Source organism: Rhineura floridana, chromosome 15, assembly GCF_030035675.1.
Source record: "Rhineura floridana isolate rRhiFlo1 chromosome 15, rRhiFlo1.hap2, whole genome shotgun sequence".
Classification (NCBI taxonomy): Eukaryota; Metazoa; Chordata; class Lepidosauria; order Squamata; family Rhineuridae; genus Rhineura; species Rhineura floridana.
In genome coordinates, this window is record NC_084494.1 from 5,425,796 (window position 1) to 5,446,632 (window position 20,837).

Genomic DNA, 20,837 nt, shown 5'->3' on the forward strand with positions numbered 1-20,837 from the left:
GCTTCACAACAGTGTGGGAATACACATTCCCAAGTTACAGGAGGTGGTGGCCTCACCTCTTAACAGAGAAGTGCTGCTGATAAGGATTGCCTGGAAGCCTTGCTTGCAATCCTAGGGTGCAGAGTGGTAGCAGATTAGGAGTTGACACTGTAACATGGGTTCTGGGGCTGAGCCTTGGCTCAAATGAAGGAACCTGGATTACGAATGTTGTGAAAGAAGGATGAATACAAGCCAAAACTGACTCCCTCCCTCCCTCCCTCCCTGCCTTTGTTGAAATGGCTCAGCTTCCTGGCCCAGCCAAGGAGGTTCCCTCCCCTGCTGAGTTCTGGCAGCTATGGAAACGGCAAGCCTTGCTCTCGGGACAGAGCTGCTTGGACTGGGTTTGCAGGTCAGTTGTGGGAGCTCACTGGGCTTCCCCCTTCCTTTCCAGCTTGGGCCTTCCCAGGACGAGGCACCTACTGGTGCCCACAGACCGAGAGGCATGAGCTCTGGGGCAGTAGCGGTGGCACCTCTGGCCAGAAACGTGGTGGTGTATCGCAATGGGGACCCCTTCTTCCACGGCAAGAAGTTTGTGGTGAGCCAGCGCCGGTTCCTGACCTTTGAGGCCTTTTTGAACGAGGTGACCAGCACAATCCAGGCCCCCATGGCGGTCAGGAGCATCTATACCCCACGGCAGGGCCATCGGGTCTCCGACCTGGACGAGCTGCAGAATGGGCGCCAGTATGTTGCTGGAGGCTTTGAGCGGTTCAAGAGACTGGAGTGAGTAGGCGCTTGAAGGTCACACGCTTCTGGGCTGGGTCATACTGACAGTCTTTCAGGGGCTCCCCAATGGGCAGAATGAATAAAGGGCACAAGGCCTGTCCATGTGACAGCTGCCTGTGTCCTTGCTTCATCCCATCTCAGGAAAAGGTGGAACATCTCTCCCACCCACCCCAGACAATCCCAGGCCCACTGCAACCAGCCATATCAACCGTATACCTGTTAGCAATGAGGGTTGGCAAGAAAGGGACCATATCAGGTCTAAGGGCGTTGATTTCCTACTGAAGTCATGGGTCTTTCCTCTCCCGGGATATCAGAAGTTATTCATTTATTATTTAGTTAAGGTGCAAATCACTCACTCAAAAATAATTCTCCAAGTGGTGTACAGATGTCGTGAGGGTCACATTCCCAAAAAAAATTATTTGGAAGAGATGTCATTGCTGGATTTTGCTCATGCTCAAGGTCCGGCTGGTGTCTGCACCTGAATTCCCTGTCTCCGATCGGCCTTTTCCTGGGGAAGACGGCTTAGGTGAATTTGAGGCAGCTGAATGTCATTGCTCCACAAGGGCCTTATCAAGCCTGCTTGCTGAGTGTGACAAACTGAGGTCCAGATTTCGTGGCTCAGCAAATATTTTCCCACGCAGGAGGCCATATCTGGTGGTGGTGGTGGTGATGAGGGGGTGGTCCAAGACTTTGTGTCCTGCTCTCCAGCCCTAATGACAGAGATGCAGCACAGGCGCGCTTCACTAAGTTGCTTTTGGGTATCAGATGTAACCCTAGCGTGGCTCTGCTGTAAATAGGAATGGGCAAATACATCAGTTGTGGTTTCTAATTTTTTTCCAATCTTAAGTTCAGCCCTTCACATTTCCACATCAGATTGGAATGTTAAAAAAAATCTTTCTGAATATTCATCAGTATTTTTGTGCAAATTTCTCCAACTATATGCATTTTTGTAAAGCAATTTTCTCTGATATGCACTTTTGTATGTTATTTTCACGAATATATGCCTTACCTGGCTGGAGAATTGCATTGTAAAATCCAGAGTGTGCAAATTAGGTACGTTTGCCTTTAAATGAGAACTGAGTCAAATTTCTCCCCCCTCCCCCCCACTGTAGATTAATCTCCCGCTCTGCCTAAGAAGGGTGCCTGGGCCCTGCCTTGGCTTCAGGACCTTGACGTGATGCTTCAGGGATCTTTCTTTAGGTTTCCTGTGACCTGGCGTCCCTTGTCGCTATACTGTGTTGTAGTAAAATGCACTTGACTTGGCTTTTTCTACCATTAAAATATCTAGAAGCAGAAGGGCTAGCAAGCGATGGTCAGTGGTGGAACATCTGCCCTGCATGCGGAAGGTTCCAGGTTCAATCCCCGACATCTCCAGGTAGAGCTGGGAGAGACTCTTGCCCTGGAGAGCTGCTGCCAGTCAGTGTAGACAATACTGAGCTAGGTGGACCAAAAGGGTCTGACTCATTATAAGGCAGGTTCCTCTGTTCCTACATCCAATATTGAAGTGGCAAATTCAGAAGTGCAGGGTCCCTTCATGTTAGTCATAGCCATACCCCCTTTCCCCCTTTTTTTTGCTGCTGGGTTGAGAATGAGATCCTTATTAATACCTTCTCTCACAACAGCAGTAGCCCCTAGGTGCCAATAAAACATGTGTGTTAGCTACTGAGAATAGTCTTCTCGGTGGCTGACTCACCTCCTTTCCCTCTGATTGGCTCCAATCAGCAGGGAAGGGCAAAAAACATGCTAGAAGACTCTCCTCAGTGGCTAACACACTCCCCTTTAACGCTGATTGGCTTGTAGGATGCTGGAGACATACGGACCCTGCTGGGGCCCTGCTCCCAAAGAAGTAAGGGGTCTAAGACCCCGTGAGCATCCAGACAATTACAATTCTGGGAAGAAGGGTGGGATATAAATTTAATAAATAAATAAATCATTAAAATATGTTACAGCCAGCCTTGTCTCAGCTTGAGAGAGAAAGAGGCAGGCAGCTTGCTCAGCCTTTTGCTTTCTTTCTATATGACAACCTTCTCCATCCTGATGTCCTCCAGATATTTTGGACTACAGCAGGGGGGGGGGAACCTGGGAGCTGAATGTGGCCCTCGAGTCCTCTCTGTCTGGCTCTCAGAACTCTCCCCAGGCCACACCCTTCACTAGCCCTCCTTTGCACCCTCCGTGAGAGTTTTTACCTGACTTAGAATGTGTCCTTGAACTCAGACAGTGCCTCTTGCTTGCCTGGATAGAGGATAGAGAGGAAGGTATATAGAAACTGCCTTCCTATATAAAGGTAGAATTCACACTTGTTGCTGAAGCCTTGGACTGAAACAGGTCCCCCAGTCCTGGGCTAGAGCTTCCATCAGCATGGCCGTGGGAGTTACAGTCCAAAACATCCACAGAGCATCAGGATGGAAAAGGAAGGACCCAAATGAGCCTCCCTTAACCTTGGGAGGAGGGAGCTCCTTTTCTAAGATTCTGGAGCAGGATGAGAGAGAGTTCTGTCCCACTTGAGATCATATTACATGCATGAGAGAAGAGACCTGTGGTCTTACTGTGAAACAGTCTTCCATGTGCATGTAAAGATGATCTCTGGCAACTCCTTATTCAATGTTGGGCTGCATGTTCTCATTGTTACATGTTATCTAGCAGAGAGTGCCGTGTTTGTTGTTCCTCTGTTGTCGCTGTTCCTCTTTCTATTTTCTCTGGCGACAAGCCATGTCCTTGCTGTGTAAGGGAGAGCTAGAAGAGTCTGCAACATCAAACAGCGTCTTATTCTGCCTTCAACCACAAGGTGGAGGTCAAGTCCCACCTGAGATCTTCTTTCATGGTGGACACTGGCCAGCAAAATGGCTTTGTACCAGGCATGAAAGTAAAGGTTGCTGTCAAACCTGGCCCTGATGCACACTGGATGATATGAGTGGGAGTTAAGAATATAATAAAGTCCTGTTGCTGGATCAGGCCAAAGGCCCATCTAGTCCAGCATTCTATTCTCACAGTGGCCGGCCAAATGCCCTCTGTGAAGCCCACGAGCAAGACCGCTGAATGTAACAGTAACACTCTCCTCACTAGTGATTCCTAGACTCATACAGGAGGTACCTTCATGGGCTGTGATGTCCCAGAGAGACTGCTCTCCTCTGGTCTGCATATGGCTGCAAACATGGATTGTGACAGCAGCAGATCAGTGATGTCACCCTGCAAGCACATCACAGTCATTATTTGCAGCAAGTAATTGTGCATGGGCATCTGCAGTTTAAAGCAGATGTGCAAAGTAAGATAATAAGTTAATTTCCATGTGTCTTATCCAGCAGTCCACCAGGAATACATTTGATCGATTGGTAGGTAAAGTAGCTGCTTAATCAATGTTTGTCAATGTTTAGTCCAACTTTCTTCAACCTGGGTTTTGTTTTGTTGCTGTTTTTAATGATCACTTTGGTTTTGTTAGGAGGGCATTAATTCCACTGAACTAGAAGCTGCAAAGGTAAATTATATATCCAGTCCATTTTACTGAAGGGGAGACTCAGACTTAGAGGCAGAGACCTTGCCCAAAGCCACACAGTGAGTCTGACTGAGCCAGGATTTGACCTTGCTTGCTAAGCCCAACTAATTTTCATCCCTTATTGCTTTGACAGTTATCTAAACCCTGGAATGAAGCAACTCAGTGGGAACCAGAAAAAAGACAGAGTGCAGGTAAGTGGGATGGGGAAAGGCCGGCTGTTTGAATGTGCAAGTGGCTGATTCTGCTTTAAAGTGTGAGCAGTGTAAAGCCGATCTCACAGAAAATATATATTAATAATATATATTGGAGCATTAGGCATTGGACAATCCAAACAACCTTGTCTGCAGGCTTAACAGTCTTTAAAAAAAAGAGTTATGGGTTGGATTCAGTGTTACTCATACTCAGAGTAAACCCATTGAAATTAATTATCATGATTGACTTAGCTCCATTAGTTTTAATAGGTTTACTCTGAGTAAAATGATCTCCCTTCTTGGCCTGCCTAGTCCAATACAGTCTATGAGAAGCAAGTGTATTGAAACGTAGCTGAAGAGAGCTCCGAATTGCTGTTTTCCTGCTTTGAGATCTGACTTGGTAGAAGGCAATTTCACCTGATTAAGTCACTAGGCCCAGAGTGGGGAACTACCTGCTTAGCCCTTCTGCCCCAGCCGGGATGACCCAAGGCCAGGGAGGGTGGGCACTGAAGTCTGTCTGCCCCCCACTCCCCCCGCTTTAGGCAATGCGCCACCTCTGTTCTTAGGCACAGCTTTATAATCAGTGTCTGGTCTGAGGCAACGGGGAGGTGGTGGTGGTGGTGCTGGCCATCAGTCTGAGGGAGCCAGAGGGTGGGGTGGCAAAGTCTGAGTCAAGTTCGGACAATGGAGCCAAAGATCAGAAACAGGTAATGTAACAGGCAGGCAAGTTCTGACTCAGAGAAGAGGGCCGAAATTCAGAAGAGTGGGACAAGTTGCTCAGACTGAAGAGGTTTTCCTTTTTTGTGTGGTTTGGGTTTTATAAGGCTTGGTGGAAGTGGATTGGTCCAATGGAGGGTCAACTGACCAAGTCATAAGTCAGGTGGTGGCGGTATTGTAGCCAAGATGGTGCTCTTGAAGAACAGGCAATCCTCACAAACACGGCCCTAGCGGCATAGGTGAGCAAGTGCTGGAGCCTGGTCCTGGGGACCTCAGCTCAAGACAAACCAACCCTTCCTAGCAGCTTGCGCAATCATAGGGACTGGAAACACCATGAAATGAACATAGGAACACAGGAAGCTGCCTTATACTGAGTCAGACCCACCGGTCACTCTTGCTCAGTACTGTCTACACTGACTGGCAGTGACTCTCCAGCTTTTGGACAGGGAGTCTCTTCCAACCTTACCTGGAGATGCCGGGGACTGAACCACTGGTGCTTGACAACTGAGCCCTTCCCCAAGAAGCCCAAGAATCTCCCATTCTGCAGCAGTTGTGCAACTGCATAGACTGCTTTGGCAGGAGGATTTGTTTAAGCAACCTGTCCTGTGAATAAGTTTATTGACAGGCAGCAATGGTAAACAGGGCCTTGCCCATTCTCTCCCCTCGGATGAAAGATTAACAGAACTGAAAACAGCACTCCTCGCTTAAGTGGCAAACTGAGAGCAGGAAGAAATGCCCAGAGACGCTGGCATCAAAAGTGTTGAGCCCCTGGCTCTGTCCTAGGCGTGTTTCCTCAGACGTAAGGCCCATTCACCTCAATGGGACTCAGGCTGGGTACACACGACAGTTTAGTGTGTATTAAGTGTGGTCTGTGCACTGTTTTGTTTTAGCATGGTACACACGATGTCAACCCCCATCCAGACATATCTCATTTCTTTTGAGTTAATGTTCTGTTCACAAACCTGTTTTGATGCTAAGTGATTTTAAACTGAATAAATTTACACTTTATCCTGTGTGTGTACAAGGAAAAGTGTATGCAGACAGTACCTTTCTTGTAGGGGTGGCTCCCCACAACAGTGACGTTGCACTGGGTGTGTTTCCCACAGCAGACCATCCCACTCCTTTCCTGCTCCTTGGGACTGTCACTTAGCTTCCAATTGTTCATTCACCTCCACCTTCACCTTAGGCCTGGGCACTTTTTTCAAAACCGGCTGTTTGATGAAAGTCTGCGCGCACATGTAAAGAAATATCTGTGTGCATACCCACAATGGACCTCAGGTTTCCAGAGCTCAGGGAGGGTAGGCTACTGGTAGGACCAGCACAACACACCCACACCCACTCAGTTTTAATTGTGTACCAAATACATATATTTATTTTTCTCCAAACAAAGTGGCCACGGTTTTATACCTGCTGTGCTTGACATGCTAAACTTTTAGCACAGTTATTTTACGGGATTCAAATTTGGACTGATGCCAGTTTAAGCCTACCAGAAGTGTACAATCTAAATTCTGTGGAGAACTTTTCTCTGTACCAAGATGTGTTTCAAATGCCACTCTGTGATTCAAAGCTGGTCTCGCCTTCATTTTTACACAGGCCTGGCTGGGGACATTTAACTACTGGCACTGGTTGAATTTAGACCCTACCAGTTTGCTTCCCGCTCAGTTCACATGAAAGTAGTTGGATTAATTTAAAATTATGTTTTTTTGGCTTTTCACCACAGCAGTTACTAAGTGTAGGTCTCATAAAGCTAGAGACCCATTTGATATCAAACAACAGAACAATCTGTCTGCAGTGAGCAAATTATGACACAATGACACCTTCCTACAGTATTCTAAGCCACAGAAGAGCTTTCAGAAGTGGATGCCTGAATGTGCTGCCTTCAGGGTTGTTTTAAGAGAACTCGGTTCCAAAACCGTTCATCTATGGGGAGAGGGCAATCCTGAAACACTGGCTCCTGGATTGCTATTTTGCTCTTTCTACAGAGATTTGCATGAAAGGATTAACCATCCCATTATGTTTATTCTTATCTCGCCCAAATGCTCAGCTGTCTATTATGGGACTTTTTTCTTTGCTTCCAGACTGTTGCTATTTTGCAGGTGGGATTCAGTTGCATACTGGCAAATTCAGGCTACGCAATTAAAGTGGTTCTGGCACTTTTGTGCAATGAGCCTGCCTCCAAAAAAACTGAACTTTTTGTGGCAAGGAATGTGATGGGGGAAATGAACTGAAAAGTGTGAGGTAACAATAACCTCCCTGCAAACACAGAAATTGGAATGAACAGCCGCCAAGGTCATATAATGTCACCTCCCCGCAAAGTTTGTGCAAAAAATCAGGTTGAATGCTCAATAAACGGCTTGTTTGGAAATGACCCAAGATATGCTGATGACAGCAAAGATCACAAAAAAAGCTTCTAGCAGCTGCTGTTAAAATGAAAACCACAACGATGGTCTCTGTTTTAATTTGTAAGCATTTAATTTTTAATTTAATTTGGCAATTTTATCTGTTTAGTTGTGTTTGCACTCAAATTGCAATGACTGGTGGCTGATGCAAATAAATTCTCTCTCCTCGTTTTTCTCTTAAAAACAGCAACAAACATCTGAACTATCACTTTTGTGATTTTAGTTAGGTTAAAATGCAACCAGTCCTAGGTCACGAAATGGTCCACCCATTGTAGACGATGGTCTGAAGTATGTAGGTTAATCTCTGAAGAGTTGATCTGTGATGGCCGATTTGAGTCTTCCTCAGGCTGGGTGGAGGAGCCCCTTGCAGTACTTCCATCCTCCTTAGGAGATTCAAGACTCGTGTTTATAGAGGCTTAGTCTCCCTAGCAAAGCAACAGTAGCAGCATCTCTTAGACACCTGCTGGGCCACAGCAAGCCATTGGGAAGGAGGCGTCGTCTTTCAGTGTTGGTGACGACAAGACCTACCTCTGTCTTAGGGACAGGCCTGCCACATGTGTGTGTTGTGTCATGGTTGTCGGTAGTAGAAGGAGGGGACTGACCCATTTTTATTGGCTGCCTGACTTCAGATTCTGAGTTTGGACAGACAGATAATTGCAGCTTCTGCTCCTGGGCTGCATTTGTCTTCTGAGTTTTCCCATGTTCATGATTTGTCATCGTCGGCTCTCCCTCCCCTCTTCCGGTCTGCCAAAAATTAGATTGTAAGGTCATTGGGACAAAGTCCTGTCTCTGATTTTCTGTTTTGCAAAGCACCAAGAGCACAGCCAGAGGTCTATTGCTAACTATTCCGGTGTTTCTGGCCTGCAGAACCATCCAGTTGTTCCCCAGAGGATACCTGTTTCGACACGATGGAGGAGACAGGTGAACTTGCCCTGCATTATACAGTGAGTGATTCTTTGCTTTCTTTTGAAGAAGTGGGGAAATGAAATGAATGTGCATGAGGTGGTGGCTAGAGATGGGGGAGAAATTTGCATTTAAAAGTGAACCTACATAATTCATAAGGGAAACAAATCCAATATACAATCACGTTACCCAACAGCACATGGTGTGGGTGATTTTTTTTTTAACGTGTGTGGCGACATTTTGCTGGGTGTCTTCTGTCATCACCACACTCCCTGCCTCTGTTGGTGAGGCACTTCTCAGTGAGCTGTTTTTGTTTTTTTTAATCTAACCTGCCTTTTTGTGCAAGTCTGGTATATTGGAAAACGTCTTGTATCTCAAAAATGCAAAAACTGGCTGCATGCACAGATCAACAAATACCTGTGGGCATCCACCACAATGGAAACTCAGGTTTCTGGTCCTCAGGCAGGGGAGGGAACTACAGCGCACAGGGTGAATACATCCCATCAAGGACTGCTTTCAAGTTGATCCCAACTTATGGTGACCCTAGGAATAGGGTTTTCATGGTAAGCGGTATTCAGAGAGGGGGTTTACCATTGCCTCCCTCTGAGGCTGAGAGGCAGTGACTGGCCCAAAGTCACCCAGTGAGCTACATGGCTGTGTGGGGATTCGAACCCTGGTCTCCCAGGTTGTAGTCCAGCACCTTAACCACTACACCACACTGGCTCTCTTGCCATCAAGTACTCAAGAAAAAAAAGAAAAAATTATTTTGCATATTGTGAGTGCTTTAAAAGAGTAAAGGGTAACTTAGAGTATTTTTTCAGATCACTTTAAGTTATCTCTTTATTTCACCCTTTAGCAATAAGCAATAAGAGTCCTGCTCTGTACACCATAATAACTGCAGAATATACAGACTCTTAAGTCTTACTTCAGGCAACCAAACATAGTTCTTGATTTCTGGCTGGGTAGAGAGCACAACTGAAACTGAAACCAAAAAGCAGAGCAAAGGGAAAGTCCAAGAGGTGGACTCTAGCCCATAATACAAAGGTCTAATATTTAACTCTAAAAGGGTCATGTTACTTTACAGCCTTTTTTTCAGGATCAAGTAATGATAGGGTGATTGTGAATATGGTGTAGTGGTTAGAGAGTTGGACTATGGCCTGGGAGACCAGGGTTCAAATCCCCACTCAGCCATTAAGCTCACTGGGTGACCTTGGGGAAGTCACTGCCTCTCAGCCTAACCTACCTCACAGGGTTGTTGTGAGGATAAAATGGAGAGGGGAAAACTATGTATACCACTTTGAGCTCCTTGGAGGAAAGGTGGTATATAAATGTAATGAATAATAATAATTAAAAAATCTGACTGACTAACTGCTGGTGTCCCAGAAAGAGTAGCCGCTGCTGTCTGCCTAGGGAACTTAGCACTTCTACCTCCAGGAGAATCTGTCAATCATGCTAATCCTGGCCTGCCCTTTTCTTGTCTGTTTCAGTGTTTTCCGCAATGGGGACTTGCTGAGTCCCCCCTTCCGCCTGATACTCACCAAGGGCACTGTGCAGGAATGGAACTCTGTCCTGGCCCTCTTGTCACAAAAGGCAAACCTACGGAGTGGAGCAGTTAAAAAGTGAGTGAACTAGTTCCACCCACCCACCTTTATTTCCCTTGCCTTTTTTACCAAAACAACCGCAAATGCACAGATCGCAGAGAGCAACAAACTTCTTTGGGAAACTGACCTGAAGATGGTGCCCCCTAGAACATGCCTCTGTGTGGGATTTCCTGGATTGTTGAGCCCTGGTTGTTGTGAATGTCATTTATTTATTTATTTATTTATTTATTTGCTGCTTAATGCCAGGTTTAGCTTCTAAGTGGTTTACAAGTGTAAATACCAATTGGGAGTGAAATGGGTCAAATATTGAGCGCTGGGCTGTCTTTTCGAAGTCATTGGTATTGCCAGATCCCTCCTCTGATCATAGGTATATGTGGAGGTTTTGTGCCCCGTGTAGCAAAGGGTTGTTAATTGAGGGTTTCAAGCAACAATCTCATGTATTCTTGATGAGCATAGGAAAAGATCTGCACTCTTAGCAATTTAACTGTCATGGTTTCCCTCTCAAAGAATCCTGGAAACTCTAATTTGGCAATTCTGCTCAAGGTCCTGTGCTATGTACACAGAACTATAGTTCCTAAGGGAAGACAAATGACATCAAACCCGTTTATTATATCTGCATGTCCCATCCTGTCTCTCGCTAGTGTTTCCTGTTTGGGCTTCTATTTTTTCATGCATATATGAACATATGTTTACATTCCAAGGAATGTAATTTATTTATTTATTTATTTTATTTTATTTTATTTTTATACCGCCCATAGCGAGGCTCTCTGGGCGGTGTACATCAAATATAAATATATAAACAGTCAATTTTAAAACCACCTAATCATCAAGACAACAGTTTATACATACAACAAAGACAAAATTAACATAAAAACCCATATTAAATACAAATAAAAAATAAAAAATTCAGAAAAGATAAAACATATAACTATCTTTACAACATTAATACAAATACTAAAATACTAAAAGATAGAAATATTAAAATATTAAAATGCCTGGGCAAAGAGGAAGGTTTTCACCTGGCGCCGAAAAGATTATAAAGTAGGATTTAATAGGATGGTTTTCACATCAAAACGGATTTTCTGCAACTGTAAATACAGATAAGGCAAAACTTGAAGTGGTCTTTGTTGTCGGATTCAGAGAATGGGCATAGGCAGACATTTGAAGGTAGACTTTGTGGAATAAAACTGTGGCTGGATAATTGGCACTCAGCAATTACCCAGGCAAGGCTGTTGGTCAGTGGTTTTGCATTCTCTGTTTTCCTTGTGGGCGTCCCATTGGCATCCGGTTGGCCACTGTGAGAACAAAGTGGTGCATTAGATGGGCCCCCTTTGGCCTGATGCAGCAACCAGATTCTTGTTTTGTTCTTATGTAACACGATTGTCTCCCTTAAACACTGAAGTATTGAAGTGGAATTTGGTATACATATTCAGAACACAGTAATAAGTTTCAAGTATGAAAACTTGTTCAACTCCCACACCCATTTTCAAGCACAGAGGAAAGATGATCAATACACTTGTGACAATGTAATACCTGCCCTTGAGCACTGACTTTTGAGATATCACAATAAATTTCGCTTGCGGTGGAATTTTTTGTTCAATGTCTGAATACCAGCTTAATCTCCACATGCATTTTTTAGGGGATGAGGAAGGATGCAAAGTACATGGTCATGCCAGGCCTCATAAACATTTTGGTTTTATTTCAGATTTACAGTGAAGTTTCAAATATAGAACTTATTCTCAGTACTCTAATACTAAACATTGTTCCTCTTGCTTTTCCCTCTGTCAGGCTCTGCAAGTTGAATGGCGATGCCGTCTCCAGTGGGGAGGATTTGGTGAGTGGCGACTACTACGTGGCCGTGGGGCTGGAGAAGTACAAAAGTCTGCCCTATTTTGAACTGTTGGTGCCCCCAAAGATAGCGCACCGGTCACTGCGGTAAGCAGCTGAGGTCACTGCGGGGGGAGGGGGATTCAGTTGCTTAGATTGCCACCAATCTGTACACACACCAGACCCTCCCCCTGGGGGGGGGGTGTTTAAACTTGTGTAGTCCCTCTTGAAAAAAATGGGGAAGGAGATACCTGTTTGAAATATCTTGCCTGTCCTGTTGAGACTGGGGATGGAAGGATCTGTCAGTTTAGGTTCTCTCCGTTGCTCATTTTTCTAATCCTAAATTGGGTTCTCCACATTTCTGCAGCAATTTGCTATGCTTTTTTTAAAAAAAATCCTCATGAAGATTCTTCAGCATTTTGGTTGTAATTTCTCCAAATAAATACATTTGTTATGCAGCTTTGGCTAACGTACACATTTTTTGCAAGCGATTTATCTTAACAGAATGCGTTTTTGTACGTTATTTTCACCATACATTTCTGTATGTTATTTTAAGGATTTTATGGATTTGTTTATGTATGGTTTTATGTATGCTGTGTATTTTTAAATCTTTGGAATCTGACTCAGGATCCGCATTCCAGGTGAGAGGCAGATAACAAAAATAAATTATTATTGGTTGGTTGGCTGAAGAACTGCATCACAAAATTCAGATAAGTGCAAATTTTGAAGGATGGCTGTGTTTCAGTTCTCATATTTGATAAGTTTGGCTTTAAACTAATTTTTCCTGCACCCCTACTCCAGAACCTCTTTTCCTAACTCAATGTGTCCAGTCTTCATGACCTGCTGTGAATTTCCTGCTTCTGTGCTTACAGGAACCTCTCTCGTAACAGAAGAAGGAACTACAATCGAGAGGTAGGTGGAGGCTATGACTTTACCAGGGACCGCACTGGTTATCAGGGATTATGCTTTTCCAAGGAGAGAAGGGGCGGGGGAGGTTATTGTGGGTTTGGTGACTCCTCAGGCAATTGCTTTGCAGCAATCATAATGTGTGTCTTTTTAGAAAGAATGTTTGTATTAGAAATTTTGTGATACATAAAACAGGAGACTAATATCATACAACAGAGCAAATGTAAAGAGAAAATTATACCCAAAAAATAACATAACAAAAATAGACAAAAGAGAACACATGGAGAATAATTACACAAATATTTTCAGAAAAGGGAGGCATATTTCCTGATTTAATAAATAAAATTTATATGTTTGTGCTACATCACACATATCAGGTTGAAATTAGATTTATAATATAAAATAAAATAAGGGAACACAAATTATTCCAATATGACCCTCCAAAGGGAGGCGCGAGTAAAAGGGAGATTCCAGTCTTGTTCCTTGGTAGCTATACATTTTATAAAGCAGAATCATTTCTCATAAAACGTTATCTTTCTTAGTTGGCTCATTCCTCCTTCTTAGCTGCTCAGTTACTTTTTCTGTTAATGCTACTGTCCAGATTTGATTATACTACTCTTCAAGGAAATTGCAATTGATTTCTTTTCACTTTCATGCTTTAACAGTGTGAGCCATGGCAACCACACAATGTTGACATCAAAAGGCCAGCCCATTTTTCTCTCAGATATTTTATGAGAAAAATATTTTAATCCAGATTTTCTCTTTCTGGGGAAAAGCCCTTTAAAAAAATTGTTTCTAATGACTATCTGGTAGTACCCAAGGAAATGTTTCATCTGAAAAAGGTATATATCAGTCCCTGACTATCGGTCAATTTATCACGTTCAAGTTTTCAAAAATAGAGTGACTCCTGCAAGCTACTTTCTTTCCTGTGTGATGAATTGGGTTGGTACACTCTCATTTAATCTAGTAAAAGAAATTCCAGAGAAGTTGAAATCTCACGTTGCTAGATCTCAACGAGTAGGATTTCCTGTCCTGGTTCTCTCACTGATCCCACAAAAGACTGGTATGTTCACTGTTACTACCAACAAGGGATTGTGGAGGGACACCTTGAATCGAAGAGAAGTGCTTTGGTGCCTCTCCTCCTTGTGGTGAGAGCCCTGTGTGCTGCTGTATATGTCTTACTCTCTGGTTGAAGTGGACTCTGTGGCTAAATTGTCAATAATTTCAATGCATTCACTACCCTAATATGGAAATTTTATATCTTCCTGTTTTCAGTTTGATAAGCAACCCCTGGCTCTCCAAGATGGGTCCAGTGACTCGGCACTCCTTGAATCCCCACGACAGGTAAAAAAGGAAACAGCAGCTCTGGGAGCTAAGGGTGCAAATGGGGGGAAAGGGAGGGCTTTTGCACCTCTCATGTTGACGGAAAGTGGGAGTTTATGATTAAGTTGTCTTTAATCAAAAGTTCATAATGTTACTGCAAAACACATGAGACCTCTTAGGTTTGTCCAACCCTAAAAATCCATTTTTACATTTTTTTTAGTTATATAGGTTCCCCCCCCCAATCATAAAATACTTTTATGTGAAATGTGGCCCTCCATGGATCCCAATTTGGCCCGGGTGTCCATTTCCCTTAAACCACACCCACCTGCCCCATACCTGATATCCTGTGTGATGTAAGATGTGGGGCAGGTCGAGGTGCAGCGTGATCAGCTGCGTGACCCAGTTCCCTGTGTGGGACCCAATTGTTCAGCCTCTGCCTGCAGCAAGCAGGGTTGAACTCACCGCCCATCACCTGATGGGTGGCTAGTTCAACTCTGCTGCTGCAGCAGCTGCACGTCCGCATTCCCTATGGGGAACTCAACTGACAGCCAAGCCCTGCAGAAAGCAACATTGCCAGCCATATTCTTGGGGCTGTGCCAAGCACAGAGCAGCCAAGGTCCATTGTGCTGAGTTTCCCAAGTGCCTGACAACCAGCTGTCTGTGGAGTGCTGGGGAGTTTCAAGGGACTTTGACAGGTGGGTGGGACAACACACCTGCTGGTCATCTGACATTGTAATGACTCATGGGGTAGAAACAGCTAGCAATCTGGCCCACTGGGCCAAACAGTCCCCCACTGCCCCTGATTTAAGATGACTGTTTTTTAAGTGGGAAACTCACTGTGAGATTGGTGGGGACCTTGTAGGCCACCTAGTCTGTCCTCCAGAGCTAGATGATGTGCTTAAGACTGCATATCATGATTTCCTGAAAATTCTTGTTCTCTAGCTACCCAACCTCCCATTTTACTTTGCGGGGACCCTTTGCTGAAGTCATTTCAGCATGTGAATATGGAGTGGAAAAAGTAAATTTGTGATGGGTCTTCCACCTCAACAACCATTGTGTGGGAACAGGCTGGCTTCTGTCTCAAGCCCAGGTGCCAGCTCAGAACTTACATGGTAGCATACATGCTTTTCCTCCTCCTCCACATTTTTATCCTCACAGCAACCCTGTGAGATAGGTTAAGCTGAGAGACTGGGACTGGCCCAAGTTCACCCAGTGAGCTTCATGGCTGAGTGGGGATTTGAACCCTGGTCTCCCAGGTCCTAGCCAAACACTCTAACCACTACACTGCAGGGACATTCTCTTTGTTCATGGAAAAGGCCTGGTTTTGTCAGCAATGAAATGTTTGCAGGCAGGTGCTCCAAAGGAGCCCACAAGCGACAGCTATGGCAACTTACGTGACCGTGAAGAAAGACCTGCATGAATGTTACCAGATTGTGGAGCTCATTGAAATAACTTCTCCTGAGACAGATAAAATTGTCCCATGCTCGCCTCTGAATTGACCTTTACGAGTTTTTCTTGAATGGAACTTCCAGCGGAACCTTCGGAGGGTGCAGTCCATGGGGATTGTGCAGAAAGTGAACAGCCCAAATTCTTCTGGGGTGCAGCGCAAAAAAGCCAGGAAACATCCATGCAAAGATGAGGAGTCCATCTTTCATGCCAAGCCAAGCCAAGCTGGGCAGGTCAGCAAGAACTCGCACCAGAATTCTGACCAAGGTAAAAAAATAGAAACGAGGTTTCCTGAGAGTGCCTGTGGTCTCGGTCACGCAAAAAACAAATGCAGCAGTGTTGGACAATTCCAAAATCCATACGTGATGATGGCCACACCTAGCCCCCAGCTGCCTGAGGGAGATCCAGCTAATTTTAAGGGGAAGGCCCCAATGCTCTGCTCGCCCCTTCCCCAGACATGAAGATGTCAGACTTCCATGCCAGAAGGTGGAACATATTTGAGTGGGGCTGAATCTCCTTCAGCCCCGTCTGGCTGGGCCAAACCCATTTTCTCTAACCATGCTGCTCTGGAATGCACAAGAATGTTCACTCAAGATGTTTTATTTATTTTCTTCAGACGAAGAAAGTGTTTATAAAATGAAAGGGGCAAGGGAAGAGATTAAGGATGCCCAGGAAATTGGGGAAGATGAAAACACGCAGGTGGATTTGCCTCTTGATCAGGTACGAAGGGCTTATTGGGGTCTTCTCTTAGATCAACTGGTTTTTAAAATGGGCACTCGGTTGCCACGGAGAATCCCACTGGGCGCTGAAAGTACCTTCGACTGGAAGAATTCTCTCAAAATGCGTTTGGAAAACCTGTTTTGTTTTTCTGTGTAGAACTCTTAATATTGGCTGGACTGGCTTCTCATCTTGTTGATGCGGGTGTGCTGTCATGATGTTCTGTCACCATAGTTGTGGGACACTGTATGGGAGTTTGTGGATGGTGTCCAACCCGTTTCGAATCAGACTTGTTTGCTGGGGCAGAAGCAGCCTCACCCTGGAGATAGTCTGGAATTGGTTGGTCCAACTCACGATGTAACTTTTTGAAAGGGAGGGGGCTTTAGCCCAGTGGAAAAGCATCTACTTTGTGTTGGAATATATGGTTCAACTGGAACTTGTGGGTTGGGACTGCATGGGGTTAAAAAGGGTAGATAGAAAGGAGACCTCCTGATTGCTAGGCTATACCTATCCTTTGATCTCCTGCTGACTCTTCCTTCCTGTTAGACTGATATGCAGAGGATGTTGACCACATCTTCCAGTCTCCTTCCTTCCTTCTTCTTTCTCTTGAGAGGGAGAGCAGACATCTCCTCTTTGTCTCTCTTTCTTCTGACAGCACGAGGGCAAACACTAGGCTTAGTTTGCGTCTCCAACTTAGCTAGTTAGCTAGATGTAGAACTCTTTCCTGTCAAGTACGTACTTCCAGAGTAAAGTAGTTATTTCTTATTTTGAAGCGTAAAGTCTCCGTCTGACTAATTCCAGGGAAGGTGTAATCTTTAGTAAGATTCAAACACACAAAGGCTACTCTGCAACAGCTTTGCATCCTTTAACTAGAACTGACAGCAGGCTGGGAACTGGGCTGCAGCACCGGAGGAAGGCCACTAGTTGGACAATATTGGGCTACAGCGGGGCTGGGGAACCTCGGGCCCTCCAAATGTTTATTTTTAAATTCATATCACGCCCTTCCTCCCAGGAGCTCAGGGCGGCAAACACAAGAAGTGATAAAACACGAAATCCATCGCCAGTGCAACTCCCCCATCATTCTTGACCCTTGGCCATGGTGGCCGGAGGATTCTGGCCTGGCAGCAGCTGCCCTGCATGTCTCTCTTGTGGTGCCCCAGGAACGTCAGATGCATCCAATCAGATGGGAAGAACTTGTGCTATTCTGCTGCCAGCCTGTATACATGTATGGATGCATCTGATATCCTGTTCTCTCCTGTGGGCTCACAGCAGCCTACAGCAGTCTTAGCCCTGCTCCCCCCAATGTTAATAGTTCTGTCTCCAAGGGCCTCACAATCTATGGCAGGGCTTAGTGACTAGGCTCTCTAGGTGTTGCTGGACTACAACTCCCCTCATCCCTGACCACTGGCCATGTTGGGTGGGGCTGGTGGAAGTCAGGAGTCCACAGCATCTGGAAGGCACCACATGCACCCTGCATCACCTAAAGGCAAAGGAGATTTCTGGCTTCAGAACAATTACTTTCATTTGCCTATAGGTAAACATAATCAGTAGCTCAATCACCTACAACTCGTATAATTGATGGATGGAGATTTTTTTTCCAGCACCCCCCAACCTTGTGCCTTCCAGGTGTTGCCGGACTCCAGCTCACATCACCCCCGACCATTGGCCATGCTGGCTGGGGCTGTTGGAAGCTGGGAGGCCCACAGCATCTGAAGAGTCGCAGGTTCCCCTGGGCAAGAGGCGTCAATGATCTATTTCCATATGAGGCCGTTTTGTACGTTGAAAGCTTTTGTAGAGGTTCTTCCCCAAACGAGGAGCCTGTTTGCTGTATTTTACTATCCTAAAAACCAGCTGGCCTTGTGGCTAACTAACAGCACACTCCTCTACTCAGAAGTTCAGTGGGGTTGACTCCAAGTAAGCATGTAGGACTGTAGCCATCAGCAGCTACAGAGCACTTCTTTAGTTGCAGGCAATGTGGATTGTTTTGGACCTTTTCAATTCCCTCTCTTTTTCTCCAGAAAGCTGCAGAGACAGTGGAGGAGGAAGTCATGCTGAAAACTAAAGCATTGCCCCACAAGGTCAGTGACCTTCTCAGAGAAGTATGTATATTGTCTCTTGTGCCTTTCACAGAAACAACCTATACGTAATTTAACTCTAGATCAGTTCTTAAAGGGTAGGATATAATCACTTTAGCACAAATTGCAGTTTCCTCTAGAGCAGTGGTTCCCAAATCTTTTTTCCCAGAGAGCACTTGAAAATTGTGAAGGGTCTCAGTGGGCCACTTAATGTTTGTTTGCTTGTGGTGGCAATTGTGGTGTGCTGTGCTACCTGCTGCATGGTTTTTAATTGTAGACATGCTGTGGACCACCGGAAGGAAGCGTGTGGATCACTGGTGGCCCACAGACCAGTTTGGGAATCCCTCTTCTTGAACCAAAGTTACTGGCCTGCCACATGTTGCAGGACTCCCCACCAGGAGTGTAGTGGCAAATTCAGAAGTGCAGGGTCCCTTCATGATAGTGGCAGCCATGCCCCTCTCACATTTTTTGCTGCTAGGTTGAGAATGAGATCCTTGTTAATGCCTTCTCCCACAACAACAGATGTCCCTAGAAGCCAATAAGCACGAAAGGGGAGTGTTAGCTACTGAGAAGAGTCTTCTCAGTGGCTGATTCATCTCCTTTCACTCTGATTGGCTCCAATTAGCAGGAAAGGACAAGGAAGCATGTTAGAAGACTCTTCTCAGTGGCTAACACACTGTCCTTTTGTGCTGATTGGCTTGTAGGATGCTGGAGACACAGGGACCCAGCTCCCAAAAAAGTAAGGGGTCTAAGACCCCCTGAGACCCTGGACGATTACACCCCTGCTCCCAACTCCCATCAGCCAGCATGGCCAATGGTCAAAGAAGATGGGAGCTGTAGTCCAGCAACATCTGGAAGGCCATAGCTACTCCTCAACCCTGTTGTAACTTTTTGCAACTCTGCTACTTCAGCAGTTAAATCCCAGTTCAGCCTTCCTCCCAGAGCCCTCCAAATGCTCATTCAAATGTTTTTTTGGAGACAACACTAGACCTATGTATATATTTTTAATTCTTTATGCAACAAAAAGGTTGAGAATACTGACAAGCTACAGAAGGCCCACACCATTCAGCATTCTGCTGGCGACTCGAGGAAGTGACAAGCAAGCCCTGATTCCACCCGGCCTGAAGAGACTGAGCTGCGGCTGAGAAATGACTGTGATAAAACCAGGACCCAGCAAGGCTTTTCCTGTGGGGGGTGGGGGAGATCTTAAACCAACTGCATGCTGGTTTTGTGCAGTCTTTGTCTCGAATGCTTATCTTATGGATGATCTCGAAATAAATTTGTAAAATCAGAATGCTCTCTGCTTTGAAATGCTTATCTGATGACCAGAGAGGTGGCCTGTGGTGGTGGGGTTCAGAGGGGAAAAGAAGCCCAGAGTTTAGTGTGAGCGGGGGAGCTGATAATTGATACTTACAAGTTTAATAAAAAAAGCACACACAACAGATAAACAGAACAACTCCCATCAACTTCATATATATCAGAGCTCATCAAGGGATAGCGTTCATGCACTCACTTTGTGTTTCCAATTGATCTGGGTAAAAGTTGGAGCCAGTAGAATCTGAGGTTTGAAAATACATGAAGCTGAAAGAGGAGAGGGTTGGACTTGATAGCCTTGTAAGCCTCTTCCAACTCTACCATTCTTTGAAGAAGTTGAAAGAGTGTCTCTCTTCCTACTTCCTCTTTCAGCTCTTATGTACTTCAATGGAGAAAAAGGTAACCTAACCACCCTCATCACTACCTCATGACCAAGTGCCAGGGAGTGCAGGGGCTCAGGCTTTGTGGGTGCCAGCAGACCTCCTTGTGCTAACTGGGGGTAACACTGACAAGCCATCTTAACATATAATTCTTTCTCAACATTTGTTCATACCATATTTGCTATAAAACTAAAACTACCTCTGTGTCTCACTTTCCTTCTATGTGCCATAGCTGGAATAAGTGAGGCCAGACAATCTCTGTACGGTTTCTCTCTATATAAAGGTAAATTTTAAAATACAGGGGCTCTCTGTCTCTGCCTCCCAGGCCTTGTTTGTGTTCCTTCAAGAATGCAACTTTCTGTGGCTGAAACTCTACTTCTTATCTAACATTTCTGACATAAGGACAATTAGTATCGTTTTGTCACTGAGGGTTGATTTTACCCTTATTGGGGGCTAGTAAAGGTTGCACATAAAGGTTTTATTACCTCATTTGCACATAGGGAGCAATTGTTGTGAAACCTCCCTATATGCAAAAATTATCCAGTAAACCATGCACGAGAAATGGCACATCAACAAACCTCCAGTAAGATAACTTTTTACTCAAACTGTTCCCTAAGCGAAACACAGACATTGATGTCACCATATGCAAACCACCACGCTCTCTGAAATAAACGTGACAGTGAAAGGTGAAATGGAGACATCTGTTTCTTGAATTTTTGCTTTCTTGCTCTGCTGTATTTTTCTTTGTGTACATATGGCTATTGCTAATTTAGCAATCCACGCACA

General features: G+C 45.0%; 1 protein-coding gene across 1 annotated transcript; it reads left to right on the forward strand.

Moving 5' to 3' along the window:
- Positions 1-305: 305 nt before the first annotated feature.
- Positions 306-19,651, forward strand: DCDC2B (doublecortin domain containing 2B). Its single transcript, XM_061596538.1, has 11 exons — positions 306-759; positions 4,386-4,443; positions 8,427-8,503; positions 9,950-10,081; positions 11,852-11,998; positions 12,763-12,802; positions 14,072-14,140; positions 15,652-15,832; positions 16,182-16,285; positions 18,301-18,360; positions 19,385-19,651. The coding sequence occupies exons 1-11, from the start codon at positions 335-337 to the stop codon at positions 19,451-19,453; spliced, it is 1,362 nt and encodes a 453-aa protein (XP_061452522.1). The 5' UTR covers positions 306-334; the 3' UTR covers positions 19,454-19,651.
- The last annotated feature ends 1,186 nt before the right edge of the window (positions 19,652-20,837 follow it).